Genomic DNA, 20,000 nt, shown 5'->3' on the forward strand with positions numbered 1-20,000 from the left:
TATATATATATATATATATATATATATATATATATATATATATATATATATGCCTGTTGTGTTGGCGTAGTGGTTCGGGCAGTGGCTTGGGATCCAAAAGGTCCTGAGTTCAAGCCCCGTTGGGCCATTGAATTAATACACCAGGGGGTTGACTCAGCCTGTCATCCTTCCGAGGTCGGCGAAATGAGTACCAGTGTATTGGGCCGGTGTATACCCCGGTTAAAATAGGTGTACCATATCCCTATGTCGTAAGAGGCGACCAGGGTTGTGTCAGGAAGGGCATCCGGCGTAAAACCTGTGCCAAACCAGAATGCGGATCATCACGGATGATCCGCTGTGGCGACCCCTAACAGGAGCAGCCGAATGATGACGAAGAAGAAGAAGAAGAAGAAGAAGAAGAAGAAGATATATACATATATCTATATATATATATATATATATATATATATATATATATATATATATATATATATATATATATATATATATATATATATATACATACATATATATATTGTTGTGGTTGACGAAATTCGCAAACCACCATTCAGGTCCCTTAGGTGAGATATCTCTAAGTATATGTGTAGTTAGGCCCAAACCCGTTGTTTAGAGGGAATAAATGTCAGTAATTCGGGCTGCGACCCTTCTAGATAGCCGTTTTTCTTTTACTATCTTTATTTTGGACCAGCCGCCATTACTACCACCACAACCACCACCAACCATGTCTCAACAGCCATCACACAACAACCACCAACCGCAACGCCGCTTCACAACAACAGCCACGACCCTTGCCGTCACATCTCGCTCTGGCAACCATCGCATCACCGCCATTCCCGCGCCACTAGTGGGCGCCGATCCTGGACTCGTGCAGGGCGCGCACCGAGCAGCGGGTGCAAAAACACCAGCCTTTCCGAAGAAATCGGATCAAAAACGATTCACGCCCACTTCTGTTCCGTCCTATCAGTGAGCATGGGGCGATTTGGCCCCGCCTCCAGGTGCGTCGGAGTATAATCGCTATATGCAGATTCGCGGATCAAAAAGCATTCACGCCCACTTTTCCTCTGTCCAATGGGGAGCCAGCCAGAGGTAAAGGGTCGAAGGTGAAAGAGCGAAGCCACGGGGGGCTATAAAGGGATGCGTTCGCTCGCCAAAAAAGCAGTTGAGTTGGGAAGAGTCAAGCAGTGGAGTTGGTAAGTCAGTCAAGGAGAGTTGAGAAGAGAAGAGTCGGAGAAAGCAGTTGGACGGAGCTGTGGAGAGTGGGAGAGTTGGAGAGGTGGCGGCGGCGGCGAAGGCAGTCGAGAGGGCGCTCGTGTCAGAGTCGGGGAGCTGCGGAGAGGGTAGGCCGATAACGTGACCAAGGTCGCGGTGGAGACGCTCGTCGCGGGACCCGAGCCAGCGAGATATCCTCATCCCCCCGAGCATCAACAACCCCCTCCTGTTTCCCCCCGCGCTGAGATAGTGCGAGAAGGGGGCCCCGTTCCCACCCCATTCCAGACACTGTCCGCGAGGCCCGCGGAGTCGGGGCGCCACCGCCATTTTGCGGCTCATCACCAGACGGGTAGGCTCGACGCGGTCTCAGCCCCAGGCCAGTCTGCCCCCTCATCGTGGAGGGTGGTCCCTTTTTCTTTTGCTTTGAGTATATGTGTTGTCGGCGCCGTCTGTGAAGTAAAACTGTATAAGTGTTGCCGTGTGCTCGGTAGTCGGTGGTAGATCTGCATTGTGTTTTGCTTTTACATTTGCTTTTTGTGCATTATTGTGTGTTTCTTCTTCTTTTACATTTGCTTTTGGTGTATAATTGTATATGTGTGCTTTCCGTTTGCCGCGGAATAAATGTGCTTTATGTTGAACTGTTCCTCCCGTTTCGCTTCGTCTTTTCTCTAATTGAATCTCCATCTTACTTCACGTAAAGGGTTGGTCGTGGGCTAAAACGCCCGATAATTAATCGAACCGTCCAGGTTGACGATAACACCGCTCGGTTATCCCGATAGTACGGAACGGGTCGCTTAAAGTGGCCCGTGTCCGAAGTTGACCTGCGGCGAGGTGCGATCGCCCGGTCTACCCTCCGTGTGGTTCTTAGTAGGTCGAATTTGGCGAGCAACCCTATCCCACGCGGGGGGCCGATTGGCACGATCGTGGTGAGGCCGAAAGGCCCACCCGTGACTAGTTCCCGGCGTTAGTCCGTGAGGGTCACGACGGGATTGTCCGTCCGGTGGGCGACGTGCTGCGATTCGAGTTACGTGGCCGTTCGCACGCCGGCGGGCGCGAATTCGCAACAATATATACATATACACATTTACATATATATATATATATATATATATATATATATATATATATATATATGTTGTTGTTCGTCTTTCGGCTGCTCCCGTTCAGGGTTGCCACAGCGGAACATCCGTTATGATCCGCATACTGGTTTGGCACAGGTTTTACGCCAGATGCCCTTCCTGACGCAACCCTGGTCGCCTCTTACGGCACAGGGATATGGATTGGGTTTCGCCATGATTCCGGGCTGCCCTACATCCTCTCATCGCGCGGCCCAGTGCAGAGCTCCTGCCCTCAAGCGATCCTCCAACCCAAGCCTCCGAGTAGCCGGATTACAGGCGCACGCCACGCCCGGTATACATACATACATACAAACATATATTTATATATATATATATATATATATATATATATATATATATATATATATATATATATATATATATACACACATCCATGTATACATATACATATATACATATACACATAAACATATATACATCTTCTTGTTCTTCTGGCTGTTCCCGTTAGGGCTAGCCACAGCGGATCATCCGTTATGATCCGCATAATGATTTGGCACAGGTTTTACGCCAGATGTCCTTCCTGACGCAACCCTGGTCGCCTCTTCGGACACAGGGTTATGGAACACCTATTCCAACCGGGGCATACACCAGGCCCAGTACACTGGTACTCACTTCGCCGATCTCGGAAGGATGACAGGCTGAGTTAACCTCCTGGTGTGTATTAATTCAAGCGGCCAACGGGGCTTGAACTCAGGACCTTTTGGATCCCAAGCCGCTACCCTAACCACTACGCCAACACCAGGCTACATAAACATATATACATACATATGTGTGTGTATATGTATATGTATATATATATATATATATATATATATATATATATATATATATATATATATATATATATATATATATATATATATATATATATATATATATATATATATATATATACATATATACATATATATATATATACATATATATATATATATATATATATATACATATATATAAAATGTATATATATATATATATACATATATATATATATATATATATATATATATATATATATATACATATATATATATATATATATATATATATATATATATATATATATATATATATATATATATATATATATATATATATATATATATATATATATATATATATATATATATACATATATATATATATATATATACATATATATATATATATATATATATATATATATACATATATATATATATATATATATATATATATATATATATACATATATATATATACATTTTATATATATATATACATATATATATATATATATATATATATATATATATATATATATATATACATATATATATATATATATATATATATATATATATATACATATATATATATATACATACATATATATATATATACATATATATATACATATATATATATATACATATATATATATATATATATATATATATATACATATATATATATACATATATATATATATATACATATATATATATACATATATATACATATATATATATACATATATATATATATATATATATATATATATATATATATATATATATATATACATATATATATATACATATATATATATACATATATATATATATATACATATATATATATATACATATATATATATACATATATATATATATATACATATATATATATATATACATATATATATACATATATATATATACATATATATATATATATATATATATACATACATATATATATATATATACATATATATATATATACATACATATATACATATATATATATATATATACATACATATATACATATATATATACATACATATATATGTATATATATATACATATACATACATATATATATATAGCCTAGTGTTGGCTTAGTGGTTAGGGTGGCGGCTTGGGATCCCAGTGTCCTGAGTTCAAGCCCCGTTGGCTGCTGAATTAACACCAGGGGGTTGACTCAGCCTGTCATCCTTCCGAGGTCGGCGAAATGAGTGCCAGTGTACTGGTCCCGGTGTATGCCCCGGTTAGAATAGGTGTACCATATCCCTGTGTGTCGTAAGAGGCGACCAGGGTTGGCGTCAGGAAGGGCATCCGGCCATAAAACATTTCCTCACAAAAAGCCAAACCCCTGCACAGCAGGGAAAAATGGCTGTAAAAACGGTCATTTATATATTTATTTATATATATATATATATATATATATATATATATATATATATATATATATATATATATATATATATATATATATATACTAGTGTTGGCCTAGTGGTTAGGGGGGCGGCTTGGGTGCCCAGAATTCTGAGTTCAAGCCCCGTTGGCTGCTGAATTAACACCAGGGGGTTGACTCAGCCTGTCATCCCTTCCGAGGTCGGCGAAATGAGTGCCAGTGTACTGGTCGCGGTGTATGCCCTGGTTAGAATAGGTGTACCATATCCCTGTGTGTCGTAAGAGCCGACCAGGGTTGGCTTCAGGAAGGGCATACGGCCATAAAACATTGCGTCAAGAAAAAGCCAAACCCCTGCACAGCAGGGAAGAATGGCTGTAAAAACGGTCAATATATATATATATATATATATATATATATATATATATATATATATATATATATATATATATATATATATATATATATATATATATATATATATACATATATCTTCATACGTTTCTAAACACACACACACACACACACACACACACACACACACACACACACACACACACACACACACACACACACACACACACACACACACACACACACACACACACACACACACACACGAGCAGCAACCAACAAATAACTTTAAAATGGTGATATAAATTTGAGAATGTAATGTGTGTAGTTGTAGACGAAATATGTTATATCTTTGAGAAAGAGTCATGTTTTGCCTGTTGTAGATCTGGCAACATTGAGTGTATGATGTCAATAGAGCAGTTTGAAGATGACAGTTTCCTTGGAAGCATGCACCAGGGAGGAGCAACGTTCTGTCATCTGTTTCTTGAGAAGTGAGGGTGTGAATCCCAGTGAAATCCATCCATATATATTTGCAGTCTTAATGATGATGCAATATGGTGATGCAATATGGTGACGCATGTTTATCACTGCAGCAGATGTACGACTGGGCGAGGAAGTTTAAAAGTGGAGTTCTTTCAATTTGGGTGCGAGTTGTCCAGGCACCCACCTTGCCGACACTCTGCAGAACCCCAGCACGTTGTGAATGACATGATGTGCTGAATCATGGCTGATGTTCAATTCGGAGACAAATTTAGCCAGCGCAATGCAACGGTTTTCCCTTAGCACACGCTCAACTCCTGCAACCATTTCTGGTGTGTTGGCTGTGTGAGGCCGGCCTGAGCAAGCAGCATCTGCCACACTGGGCACTGTACTTTTAAATGTTCCTGTCTCAGTCATACATCTGCTGCAGCGATAAACATGTGTCACCATATTGCATTTTCATTCTGTGATGGATTTCACTGGGATTCACACATTCACTTCCCAAGAAACAGATGACAGAACATTGCTCCTCCCTGGTACATGCTTCTTGGGGAGCCGCCATCTTGGAACTGCTCCACTGACATCATTGCAGCACAACAGAATGTTTGAGATTTACCATAAAGTTAATGACTCGCTCAAGATTTGAGAGTTATAAGTTTGGGAATGTCTGGGCCTCTTCTTTGAGAGACTTTGGGGAATCCTTTGTTGTCGGCCTTGATATCTCAAAAGCCTTTGACAGAGTTTGGCATCGGGGTCTGACATCCAAGCTACCCTCTTTCGGCTTTCCTCCTTCACTCTGCTCTCTCATATTGAGCTTTCTCTCTGACCGTTCTATATCTGTAATTGTTTATGGTTCAAAATCTCCCCCTTCCCTATCAACTGTGGTGTACCTCAGGATTCCATCCTGTCTCCAACACTCTTCCTTCTTTTTATCAATGACCTTCTAGAGGCCCCCCTAACAAACGGACGCCAACGTTGTCAGACGGAATGAAAACCCGTCATTCTTGTCACAAAAACAGCTAAAATTGATGAAAAAGCGGCCGAAATTGAAACCAACACAGTAATTACGGTCGCAATAGCAAATATAACCGAAACCAACACGTTTATTCTACACGCATGAACGGTCGTGACGGACACAAGAACGGACAATCCCGAAATAGAACGGTGGGGAATTTTGAATGGAAGCAACATCGGTTATTTCCGTCGCGAAACGGCAGAGACCGAAGCGAAAGTGATTCATTCCGGTTCCCGGAACGTGGGAAACATGGCGGCTTCAAAAGTTCTTGAAGTTCTGGTAAGTTAACTTTAACGTAGTCTGCCTTGAATATATCATGTCTGTTGGTGAAAACCCGTTTGTGGTACGGGATATTATACAAGCAGCGATAAATGCGCCCTCTTGACTTAATGTGTGGCTGACATTTCGTGTAATTCGTGCCCCCGTGCTGCAGCGATCAGTGACGGTTGATCGTTTATATTTGCAAGAGGTAAAATTTGATAGTAATAATAAATTGCAAATTCCAATAAAATAACAAAGTTAATATGAAGTAAAAAATGTAAAAAGATCCCATACACGATCCCCTATGTTGAACTGGGCATACACAACTAGCGATCCTTCACCCGGGGGCTCGAAATACAGGCAAACCAAACATTATCATCACAACAAAATTCGGTTTAATAAATTGTTCAAACTACATCAGGTACTACCCACTATATATTATCTATATTACATTTATGTTCGAGGCACAAGCACTAAAAATTTACATACCGGAACAGTTCGTTCTACTGCATCCATCATCTTGTTCGTACTACAGTAACCGGAATGAACCGCTTTTGTTTCGCTCTCGGACGTTTCGCGACTATTGCGACCGTAATTACTGTGTTGGTTTCAATTTCGGCCGCTTTTTCATCAATTTTAGCTGTTTTTGGAACAACAAGAATGACGAGTTTTCATTCTGTCTGACAACGTTGGCGTCCGTTTGTTAGGGAGGCCTGTTCTTTCTTCCACAAATAACCAAATGCACTCGTATGCTGATGACTCAACATTACATTCCTCCATGTCTTTCCCATCTGCCCCATCTTACCTCACTCGATCTACATCTCCTTTCATCCAAGCCACCTCTTTAAATTCGGATTTGGACAAGATCTCCCAGTGGGGAAAATGTAATCAAGTTAAGTTTATTGCTTCAAAAACTCAATTTCTTCTCATCTCTCTCTAAAGGCCCTGTCACACCTTGACGATTTAGCCAACGTATGCCTTACGTGTGCAAAATTGGGCTAAAACGCCGGCACACGTCGAATACGTTATGGGTAAGTTTGTATATGTTAAGAGCACGCTGGCATACGTCGTAGTACGCTGGCATACGTCGTAGAACGCTGGCATACATCTTTGTACGCTGGCAAACGTCGTAGTTCGCCGAGCTGTTAGACAAATTTTCCATGCTTGAAATTTCCCGACGTATGCCAGCGTATGACTCACACGTTCCGCATAATGCCGGCCATAAGTTGTACGCACGTTACGCGATCGTTGACACACATTACTTGTAAGTTATTCATAAGTCGAAACACGTCGAGGTAATGTTTAGCATACCCGAAACTTATTTCTAACCAATGAGTAACATGTTGTAGGCACGTTACGCGATCGTTGACACACGTCGACATAGGTTACTTGTACGTTACTCATAAGTCGAAACGCGTTAAGGTAATAGTTAGCGTCAGTGTTCCAGACTCCCTGGTTTTTTTTTCTTCGGTATGACGGTCATGTTGACACTTCGATTTTTAGTGCGGTTATAATATAATATAATTAAAAGGCTGCCGCTCAAAGATTTAAATCATAACCGTCATACCGAAGAAAAAAAAAAACCAGGGAGTCTGGAACACCGACGCTAACTATTACCTTGACGTGTTTCGACTTACTAGTACGTGCCCGTAAAAAAAAAAAAAAAAAAAAAAATATATGTATATTCCAACCGCGAGCAAGAAACAACAACCACACAGGCCATTTCTTCGCTCTCGCGTGCCCGGCCCGGAAGTTCACATATCACAGCTACGATTATTCGCAATTTAGGTTTTAATGGCTAATTATTCAATTAGCGCCAGCATATTTTACCTTTTCGCAATGTCGTCGCAAGGAAAAACAAAAAGAGAAGAGATGAGAGAGAGAGGAAAAAAAATTACTTCCTGGTTCGGAGCATACCAGCACTCTGTTACCGAAATTTATGCACCGTCTAATATGAAAACGATCATAACTTGGGGCATTGTGTTTATCTATAAATGCGCATAAGAAATCGAGAAATTATTAGAATACACGAAGTCATCACTCTCCGGAAGCCCGTACGTTGTCACCCGTAATGGGGAACGCGGCTGAGGTTCCCTTCCCCCATCGGCCACGCCCACGCAACAACGTGTCTTCCCATTCGTTTGGTAAATAAATGGCCATAACTTGGGAAGCACTTGTCCGATTAATATCAAACCTTGAAAAGGCACATCCTCAGGTCCCCAGCAATATACCTGGCAAGTTTCAATTAGATCGGACCAGTGGTTGTCGAGAAACAGCGGTCACAGACACACACACGCACAGACACACACACGCACGCACGCACGCACGCACGCACGCACGCACGCGCACACACACACACACACACACACACACACACACACACACACACACACACACACACACACACACACACACACACACACACAGCTGGAATTATAGATAGATGAGTAACGTACAAGTAACGTATGTCGACGTGTGTCAACGATCGGGTAGCGTGCCTCCAACTTATGCCAGCGTATGCGGAATGTGTGTCATACATCGAGTAAGTCGAAAAATTTTCAACATGCTGAAAATTTCTCGACGTACTCGGCGTACAATGACGTATGCCAGCGTACTACGACGTATACAAAACTTACCGATAACGTATTCGACGTGTGCCAGCTTGGTTCGGCAAATTTTTCATACGTCGGCATACGCTGGCTAAAACGTCAAGGTGTGACAGCGGCTTCACACTTCGATATCTAGTGCGGTTATGATTTGAATCGTCGAGCCGCAGCCTATTAATAGCCTACGTCACGTGATCGTCGGCGATACGCTGCCGCGCTATGCATAAGTTCGACTATCGTTGGGCATAGGTTGTGAACGCCGACAACACGCTCAGCATTCGTTGGTATAAGTTATCTATATGTGATTAAAACGTTCTGTGTACGTTACTAATACGTTATGCCTACGTCCAACACGTTATTATATGCCCAAAAATAAAAAATAAAAAACATCAATAGTTCATCGTACGCCAGCGTTTTACATACATTTTGATACGTTGCCATACGCTAGCTAAATCGTCAAGGTGTGACAGCGGCTTAAAACTCCTCTCAACTCTCCAATCTCCTCTGAAAGCTCTACATTTACACCATGTGATAAATAAACCAACTAGGTATTACTCAAACATTATATTTATCCTGGAATCCACACATTACACAAATAGCTAAGTCTGCTTCGAATAAATTAGGAGTCTTGTTCAGATATCGAAGATTCTTCTCTTCTGAACAGTTGCTCTAACTATACAAAGGATTGATTTTCCTTGGACAGAGTACTGCTCTCACATCTGGGGAGGTTCCAGCTCCACATACTTACTGGACAAAATTGAATCCAAAGTTATTCGACTTGTCAACTCCACCAATGCGACCTCAAAACTCGACCCGCTCAAATTACGCTGCATAGTAGGCTATCTTTCTCTTTTCTACAGATACTACTTCGGTTTCTGCTCGCAAGAACTTGCTGCTTGTGTACCTCCACCATTAGCGAGATCAAGGAACACTCCACAAGCCACGACATCACATGATTATTATGTGGCCATTGGCAATTCAAGGGTGGGCTGTGACGATGTTTGTTTCTTCCCCTCCACTGCCAAACTCTGGAACTCTTTACCTTCTCAAGTTTTCCCAAACACTTATGATCTTCCCCTTTTCAAAAAGCAGATTTTTTACTTCCTCAAAAACTCTGAGACTATTCTCTCTTTCCTTACTTTTCCATCAATGCAGGAGGACTATTTAGTCCGTGACTGAAGCCTTCAACATTAATAAAAAAACAAAAAAAATAAACCAATGTCACCCGCAGGGTGACCCGTATCTTGCCAAAAGGTGACCACGTGTGACTTCTTTAAGGTCACACTGAGGTGAACAGAGCTGCTATCCACCAGGAGCGACTCCTTGAGGAATATCTGCCTACGAGAGATTCCGATGAGAATCGTTCTACAGAGTAACCATGAAAAATGTGTTTGCCTCATTACGTCACCAAATGACGTCATAATGTCTCAAGCTTGACATATCTAGAAAGCACTCATCGAGGTGTTCAATTTGAGGTACTACACGATATGGTTCCTAAAACTTGAAAATTTGACCTTGGGGTCAAATATATTTGACCTCAGGTGCTAACCATGAAGGTCAAGGCCAATCGCCACCAAAAACTAATCAGCTGAGCGCCAGACCATATACTACATTCCCATAAAGTTTGGAGACTATTAGATTAAAATTACTCAAAAAATAAGGGTTTCGTCGACTCCCCTGATTTGCAACAAAGTGACCTGGACCTTCAAAATTTTATGCGCTAAAAGGGACCTCTATAGGCCTCTGATATGTGAAGTTACAAAAATTTCCAATGATAACTGTGCTCTGCAGAGTGATTTATACGTGATTACAGACAAAAAAAAAACATATGAAGGTCAAGGCCAATCACCACCAAAAATTAATCAGCTGAGCGCCAGACCATGAACTATATTCCCATGAAGTTTGAAGACGATCCAATCAAAATTACTCAAAAAATAAGGGTTTCGTCGACTCCCCTGATTTTCGACAAAGTGACCTTGACATTTGACCTTGACCTTCAAAATTTTGTGCACTGAAAGGGACCTCTATAGGCCTCTGATATGCGAAGTTACAAAAATTTCCAATGATAACTGTGCTCTGCAGAATTTTTTATACGCAGAGATGCCAACTTTTGGAAATCAGAATTAGGGAGGATTTTCAACCGACACCAAATAATGTGCGCGAAGCGCACATCTCGAGCGCGGAGCGCTCGACCCTTGCGGCGGGGTCCAGGGCCCGCCTTAGGGCCCTGGAAGCTCTGGGGTTCTAGACGCTCTCTAGTGCCCTCTGAGCCCTATTTTGGAGCATTTAACATGTTAAGAATTCCCACTTTTTGAACAAAAAAAGGGGAAAATTGTGCACTTTTTAATGTTACATGTATGTTAATATTAGTAAGTTAGGGGACAATCAAAGATTAACAAAAAGCACAAAAGAAGCAATATTTTTCTTACCTTACTGGCTGGTACTACTGCTGCTTGCTTTTTCCATGGCAGCTTTGCTGAGTGACAGCTGTGTGGCTCTTTTAGCCCTTCTGATTATGTCTTTGCTGTATTCTCTCTGGTAGCAAGGGGTGTTATGAGCTAGTTTTTCAATTAAGAGAGCTTCCAGGGTTTTGACACTCAAATTGGGACGAAATTCAGTATGATTCTTCCGTACAAGACTGAGTGCCCGCTCACATGATGCGTTCGAATGAGGAATGACCAAGATTCCCTTCATCACTTTGCTCAAATTAGGATACTTCTTGGCACCAGTGCAGGGATCTGTGAGCTGTGAAATCCGATGCCACTGCTCATCCACTCTCACTGTCTCAGTAGCAATTGTAGCTATGGAGGCGTCTGCCTGGTAGTGAGCGAATTCACTCTCAAGACTGTCAATGTCACTATCACCGCCACTGAACAGACAGGGGAATTTCTTGATGAAAAACTCCACACAGTCAAACCCCACTTCTTGGTGTAGCTTAACATCCAGCACCTGAGCATGCTTGGCTAATTCATCATCTAGCGGCCAGGTTTTGAAGATGTAATTGCAGGCTTTCACATAATATGAGCGAACTGCACTGAAGAAACCTTGGATGTCTGACTCACTCAGAGTGAAGGTGGATTTCTTGAGACTCCTTTGTTCCCTTATATTCAGTTTGGCATCGTTCCCAATCATGAGGTCCTCATCATTCTTCTGATGATTTCTGTCAGAGAAGGGTACATTTACCAGAGCAACCGATGACACCGATGGTTTCAAAAACCGTACGAAGATATCTTTCAGAAGACCATTCAATTCTCCGTGCAGGAGATGAATACAGGGTTCGTCTCTTTGGAGCAGAAGATTCCCTTCTCAAAAAGCTTGTTAGCATATCGAAGGAAGAAACAATAGAGTTTTGTTTGTGGAGACAAGAACATCCTGTTGACACGTTTTTCTCTAGATTCCTGCACAGTGTTTGAGGAAGATGCGCTTTTAGTTGTAGAACTCGTAGTACACTTAGCCGCAGGGCGATCACACTTGCGTTTACTGCCAGCAGAAGAGGTCAGACTCGTAGTACCAGATCCAATTTTACGTTTGAGGAGAGAGCTTGAGGTAGGTGCAGCCAAGGAAGAAGACCTCTGATTTGAAGGTTTTGCTGAGCTTCTATCAAGTGATTTGGCAAAAGCAGAACTTAACTTGGGTCCTTCTTTGCCTGTAGATGGGACTATCACAGTCTTTCTCGACTCTGAAGGGATCTGCTTTGTAGATGAACGTGATGAAGGGCCGGTGATGCTACCTGCTCTCAGCATTGGTTTTGGTGCTGTCCCTGCTGTCTTCTTCGCAGCAGATACTGCAGTGGTAGTGGTGAATGCTGCTCCACTAGTGCTTGATCCTGCAGTGCCAGTACTGGCAGTAGATACAGTGCCGTCCTTCTTGCTCGTTGTTAGAGTCTTGGCTACAGTTGGTTGCATTTTTCTTCGTACTTCTTCTTTGAAGAAGAGGCGAAGTGGCTCCCACTGTTCAATCAGCCTGTCTAGGCACTGACCAAGGGACAGCCACCTTGTTGCGACATGCTTCAGAATCTTGTGTGTCGGGGCATCACAGAGTTCTTGCAGTGCTTTCACTCCTTTGACGCGTTTACTACTTTTGTCCAAGTAGTCGTAAATATCGATGAGAAAGTCATCTAATTCAATGGGTAAGGCCTGAGCCACCTTCTTGGCCGTATTGTGCATCATATGGCAAGGGCATCCCATGATGTAGCACTCTGGATTTTGTTTGTGGATATAAGCAGCGACTCCTTTGTGCTTGCCCACCATGACAGAGGCATTATCAGCACAAAAGGAAACACAATTTTCCCACGGAATTTTCCTGTCACTGAACTCATGATCAAGCAGTTTGAAAATGTTTTCTCCAGTGGAATCTTGTTTGCACGCAGGCAAACTTAGCAAACCTTGCTTCACAATCCCAGCACTGTTGTCATAGTACGAAATCAGGACAGGATATAGCTGGGCCTCACCACTGTCATTGCTACCGTCTGTAGCTAGGCTAAATGGAGCTAGTCTAGCAATATCGGCAATAGATGAAGCAGTAACATTTGACAACTCACCAATTACACTGGTCAACAACAAATTTGTTGTCTGCATTTTTAAGCTGATTTAGGACGAATCTGATGCGCTGAATCCAAAACTCACATTAGTTTTGTTCAATCAGGTCAAGTTTTTGAGATATGGCCACATGTCGTTTTTTACATTTTTGTTCACATGTACGCATGTGTGGAGCATTTTAGAAGAAGTTGGTGGGGGTAAAATGTCATGTCAAATAATTGTTTTAATTGGAAATAATTATTTTAATGACAAGAAGTATTCAGGTACGATAGTTCTAGGTGATTATGTCGAAAAGGGATCAGTTTGAAGTCATAAAACCTCAAAATCTTCCAAAAATTGGTGAGGCAAAGCATAAAGTTCGTGGATCAAAACTAAAGTTAATGGGGCAGATTTTGTAATAATGTGATACAAAAAGTTGTATTTCTTGAAATAACGAACTCTGAAGAATGTACAATACCTACATGCGCCAATTTATGACATGCGCTTCTGCTCAAGCTTGGAGTGCCACAGTACGAACCCAAATATTGGAGACTGTTCATTGACAGCAGCAAGCGATCACTGAAATGTGTTCTGCTACACAACGGCAACCAGTTTGCCTCTGTACCCATCGCTCACTCGACTACACTGAAGGAGAAGTATGAAGCGGTGAAGTACGTGCTGGAGAAAATTGGTTATGATCAGCATAAGTGGTTTATTTGTGTTGACCTGAAGATGGTGAACTTTTTGTTGGGACAACAGTCTGGCTTCACCAAGTACCCATGTTTTCTGTGCATGTGGGATAGTAGGGACCGTGCTCAGCATTACACGAAGAAGGACTGGCCTGTGCGGGAGGAATTGGTGCCATGCAAAGAAAGGAACGTCATCAACGACCCTCTGGTGGACAGAGACAGAATACTCTTCCCACCGCTGCACATCAAGCTCGGCTTAATCAAGCAGTTCACCAAGGCTCTGGACAAAGATGGTGACTGCTTCACTTACTTGTGCCAGGCTTTTCCAGGATTGACCATGGAGAAGTTGAAAGCTGGCATCTTTGATGGTTCTCCAGATCCGTCAGCTCATCAGAGATCCAGAGTTCAAAAACTCAATGAACGAAGTGGAACTGGAAGCGTGGAAGACATTTGTTTTGGTAGTGAAGAACTTTCTTGGCAACAATAAGGCCAGAAACTACGCAGAACTTGTCAACAACATGCTGACTGCTTTCAGAAACCTGGGCTGCAACATGAGCATCAAGATGCACTACCTATTTTCACATATGAACCGGTTTCCTGAGAACCTGGGTTCAATGAGTGACGAGCAGGGGGAGAGATTCCATCAGGACATGAAGGAGATGGAGACCAGGTATCAGGGTCGCTGGGACGCAGTCATGATGGCTGACTACTGTTGGAATCTGAAGAGAGACCTCCCAGCCGCTGAACATTCCAGGAGTTCGAAGAAACGGAAGTTCAAGCCCTGAAGTTTGAACAGTGGTGACGCAACATGCAATTTACTTGTACTTACCTTTATCAATGCCCACCATTCAGATGACAGTAATCGATGTTTCTATCATGTAATCAATAAATGTTGTTGGCAAAACATTTTTTCTTAAAAACATGTTTAGGATGATATGTGTTGACAAAAATCAGCTGATAATGCCACAAAAATGTAATTGATTTTGTCACAAGATCTGATTTTTTCAAATCAACTTAGCACAAAAACCTGACCTGATGGAGAGAAACGGATGCCATTTCCTGATTCAGCAGTGCCAGAATACCCTAATTCACTTGTAGAAATCTAGACAACATTCAGAAAGTAAAAAATTGTTGACCAGTGTTCTTTTTTTCTTCTTTGTTCTTGTTCTTTTTTTTTTTTTTTTTTTTTGTTCTTGCACATCTTGCACATCTTGCAAGTTTTTGTTCTTGCACATCCATACTTTGAAGCAACTTTTGAATCTGGAAACATCTTTTGAAATAGAGGTCCAGCATGATCTGAGACTGATATGGGCAAGTTATGTTCCACAATAAATCCACTAAAGAGAAGTTCCGCTCGGGTAACATCCTCTTCCTCGCTTGTCCCTTGTTTGGTGAAATAATTCAGAAGTGTACCGGTACTCGTGCTCGAAGATCTCTCCTTTGCAATGTCTGTGTGCCGTTTGCTTCCAACGTGCTTCCGAATATCATCGCGACCTCCGTGCTCAACTGAAATATCAACGCTGCATACTGTACAATACGCATGACGAATTCCTCTTTCAGACTTTCGAATACACGGGTATTGGAGACTGTATTCGGTCTTGTACTTCTGAGACCATTTCTTGGTCTTCGTAAGCTTCTTTTCTGCCATTTCGTAATCAACATCGAGGGCTTGAAGCATCGGTAACTTCGAAGTCGATGTTCCACAGCTGCAGCGCGACTCGTAGAACTCTAGCGGCTGTTAAATTAAACACCGCACGGTGGTCCCGACCGCCGGGCTGGTACGGGGCCCAGCTGCATGCAGTGAGCGTATCGCATGCATATACACTATGCATACATACCGCATGCACTGTATTGCACACATACCGCATGCACTAAATCTCAGTGCATGATCGCATAAGCGAGATCCAGACCCAATGTTTCGCTGCTCCTCATTTGAATTTGCAATTTTTTACGTACAATTTGGTAGCAGCGAACGTTATGGAGTTACCACATGCTATACGTAGCAGACGATGCTTTTCATTCAATTCTCATACTAGTACATTCTGATTAGTGAACAGTGCAAAAATATCAAAATTTCGGGAGGATAAGGATAGTGATCGTAAGGGCGGGAGTTTGGGTGAATTTTCGGAAGCCTCCCGATGAAATCGGGAGGGTTGGCATTGCTGTATACGTGATTACAGACAAACCAACAAACAAAAACAAAAAAAATAAAAAAAAAACATACAAGCTGACTAACATTTCTTGCAAAAACTTCGTTTTGGCAAGATAACAAGCTCTTGGTATGCTAATCTGATAGATATGACACATCACTCATTAAGAGCTGTTCAGTCCATTCAACATCCCATGTCCTTCATCAGATTGTGTTTGTACAAGTTAGAAATCATCCCTTATGCTGAAATAAAACACCATCGAAAATGGCACTCTCTGTGGATGGGTAAAACGCTGCTTTTGAGTTCACTAAATATCCAATCCTGAGAGGGGGTTTATGTTGGGGTGCAGGTTATACATATAAACTGGCGTTTTCCTTTGGATTTTATTTGAAAAGTGCCTGTCTTATCCACGAGAGTTTGTGGTAATTTATCATCTTTCCTCAAATATTAATTTTCCATTACTTATTTTTGCAGTCTTAATCACGTCATTCCTAATACAGTATTCACGGTGTTCATGTAAGTCTTTCAGGGCCATTACTCTGTCTTGCAAGGCGAACATGCGAATTGATTTGCAAAACGTTCTGGGCAAAACAGTACTTCAAAGTAAAACACAGACATTAATGTATGCAAAATATGTAGACATAAGTTACTCGGTGTGGCTGGGTGCAGGGCTGGAGTATGCATCAAAACAAATACTCTTGCGTTTTTCTTGACTGAAAAGCATGTTGGACAACTACAAGACTTTTGAAGACACCCAGAATTTTTTAAAAAGAGATCAAAATGAATAGAAAAGTTTGACAAGAGGATGAAAACAATGCTACACTAAAGGAGTAGAGAGGACCAGGCAGGGACGAGAGGTTTTCAGGAAGGACAAATGGCCGAGTGGGCAGTGAGCAAGATGATACAAGGCTGCAAGACCATCAACTGAATTGAAGTGGAACAAAAGCATAACCTGTGCTCTGGCCTTCAGTCTCAAGATAGGAAGGACCTTTAAGGAGTCATGTACAGTATTTCATTGCCACAAAAGGTAAAATATGAGAAGCAGCAGCACCAACTTAAGCTCACAGAGAGCTCCGTACTTCATAGTACTGCAGATTAATACTGTGAATTCTGGTAGGAATTGGTGAAATCCAAAGAACTTATCAGCAAAGAATTCCAAAGTTTTCAGATGTGATCACATTCAAGGCAAGTTGTAAGGCCAAGCAGATCTCAAAGACCTATCTTCTGCTAGAGATCGAAGGCTTAGCCATATTGTTTGTATAAAGACAGTTAGAATTTGGGGCAGTAAATGTGGGACATGTGCTATTAATTTTATGACAGGTGACAGGTGCTGCAATGAATTACCCTACATCCCAAAACAATGTAATCTCATTGTTGGTCGAGGTTGATATTGTGGTGAGCGTTAAGAAGCAGAAAGTTGACTCAGAGTGCCATGCTTTTCAGTCAGAAGTCAAAATGGTGAGTTACATTTATTAATTATCTGCATATTGTAATGTTTAAATTAATAACAAATCACTCAACATATATCCGGCCCGCCTCAAAATTAACAATAGCTGTTATGGCCCTCGGACTAGAAAAGGTTCCTGGCCTCTGCTCTAAAGCATCCCAATTTAAGGAATCATCATCCCAGGTTACCACTGACCAGATTCTCAACTGGACCAAAATAAACGCTGTGCTTACAGGAGCAGGACAAAGTTTATGTCACTTATCTCAGATGCCTGGGCTGGTAGGATGGCCTCGAGGTACACACAAACACACCTCCAAGCTGTCTAGCCTGGGTTCAAATCTCGGCCCAGATATAAATTGCCATCCCGGTGTTTCACAGGCAGGGTGATTCGTCAATGAGTTTGCCATCCCTCTGATGGACTTGAACTAGGTATCCCGTCCGTCAGCTTTAGTTGGTGGACGTTAAAGATAACACTGTGTCCTTCACGAAGAGTAGGTGAGCTATCAGCGGCACCGTAGCCAAATGACAAATTCCTGCCCAAACTACAGCCAAACTACAGCTAACTACAGCAATGGCAAAGCACTCAGTATAATCCATGCCAAGAAACTGCTTCAGCAGGATCAGGACCTCAGATGCCATTCTAACAACATCTACAGTCTCCTGAAGATTCTTTGGTGGTAATGTGCATAATCTATGGAATTTATTGTAGTAGCTGACCGTTCCAAATAATTAATCATACATGACAGTGACTCGTACATAAAATCATAGACAAACATAGTAAATATTAATTTTCAAAATAAGCAGATCTTTGTGGCAAAGATAGATGTTAAAAGTCTATCATGAGCAATGTTTAATTTTCTTTTTTAATAAGAGACTTAGATCAAACCCTACATTCTTCCTATCTGCCACATGAGAATGACAAGGCAAATACATGTCCTGATGACTGAGAGAATGTTGATGTTGCATCCTAAATGTTCTGCTCCTCCGGCAAAGGTCTAAAAAATTAATATGGACAACTAAAACAGCTGGGTAGCTCATGTCCAAGGCACATAGCTTTCTTCATCTTGAAATTGCTGTCAAATATTAGGCAGCCATTACAATGAACACAACTCATTACACGTGTGGAAAAAAAAAAAGGTTGCAGCTGCACAACATTCAAGTCTAAGAAGGAGTAACAGTATAAGGGCAATGAAATGTAAGTAAAAGCAAGAACAAGGTATGTGCTGATCATTTTCATGGGCAAGGGGGATTCATCTAGGGAAAACATGATGTGCTGTTCCCACATGGCTCAGTGCATGGATCAACAAAATCCTCACCCTGCATGCTTAAGTTGATTTTCATCCAATGCATAGGGGTCGAGTCCAATGTCTGCAGAATATCCTTCTCCAGAAGCATGAACGCACGAAAGAATAACTGCATCTTTTTCACGACCTTGGAATCCATATACTCCGTCTACCTCAATTCTGCAATTGCTGGGGTGGAGAAAGAAAAGGAAGTGTATCTTATGCACATGTGCAAACGGAAACCTTTCACTCCCCCAATTACTCCCAAAGTGTTAAATCCAATTATCCAACCTGGTGTCGTGACGTGACACTTCAAACTGTTAACCCGCACATGCGGTGCAAAAAGCGGGGTTAAGCAATTTGTTTACTTCTGTCTGTCCGTCTGTCTGTCTGTCAACAAATGTCAGATTATGATTGAGGAACAACTTCATTTCAATTGAATATTATATTTTGAACATAAATCAGAAAACGAACCTGTAGTTTAGCAGTACTTTGTCTCTGAATTCATCCCGATTGCACATTCGCAGAAAGGAGTGAGGTAATTTTTTTTTAGTCTGTCTGCCTGCCTGGCAAAATGGAAAATCATTCCAAACAAGAAACTGTTTTTAAGGACTCATAGGACACAAACAACAGGCATGAAGAACAAATGTAATGTGTGAAATAAGGTGCTGT

General features: G+C 41.4%; 1 protein-coding gene across 6 annotated transcripts in view; it reads right to left on the reverse strand.

The window, feature by feature from the left end:
* The window catches only part of LOC147035510 (helicase senataxin-like), a 442,380-nt gene that overhangs the window by 41,619 nt on the left and 380,761 nt on the right, over positions 1-20,000 (reverse strand). For 4 of the 6 annotated variants that reach the window (XM_085899538.1, XM_085899543.1, XM_085899524.1 and 1 more), the window contains one exon: positions 19,362-19,517. In XM_085899538.1, the coding sequence (XP_085755664.1) occupies positions 19,362-19,517 (156 nt within the window). Of the gene's footprint in view, positions 1-19,361; positions 19,518-19,802; positions 19,895-20,000 lie in introns of those variants that run through there. The other 2 variants (XM_085899546.1, XR_015062693.1) reach the window with 2 other exon arrangements.

The sequence above is a fragment of the Eptatretus burgeri genome, chromosome 1 (genome assembly GCF_056783735.1).
Source record: "Eptatretus burgeri isolate ZD-2024b chromosome 1, Ebu_testis_v1, whole genome shotgun sequence".
Classification (NCBI taxonomy): domain Eukaryota; kingdom Metazoa; phylum Chordata; class Myxini; order Myxiniformes; family Myxinidae; genus Eptatretus; species Eptatretus burgeri.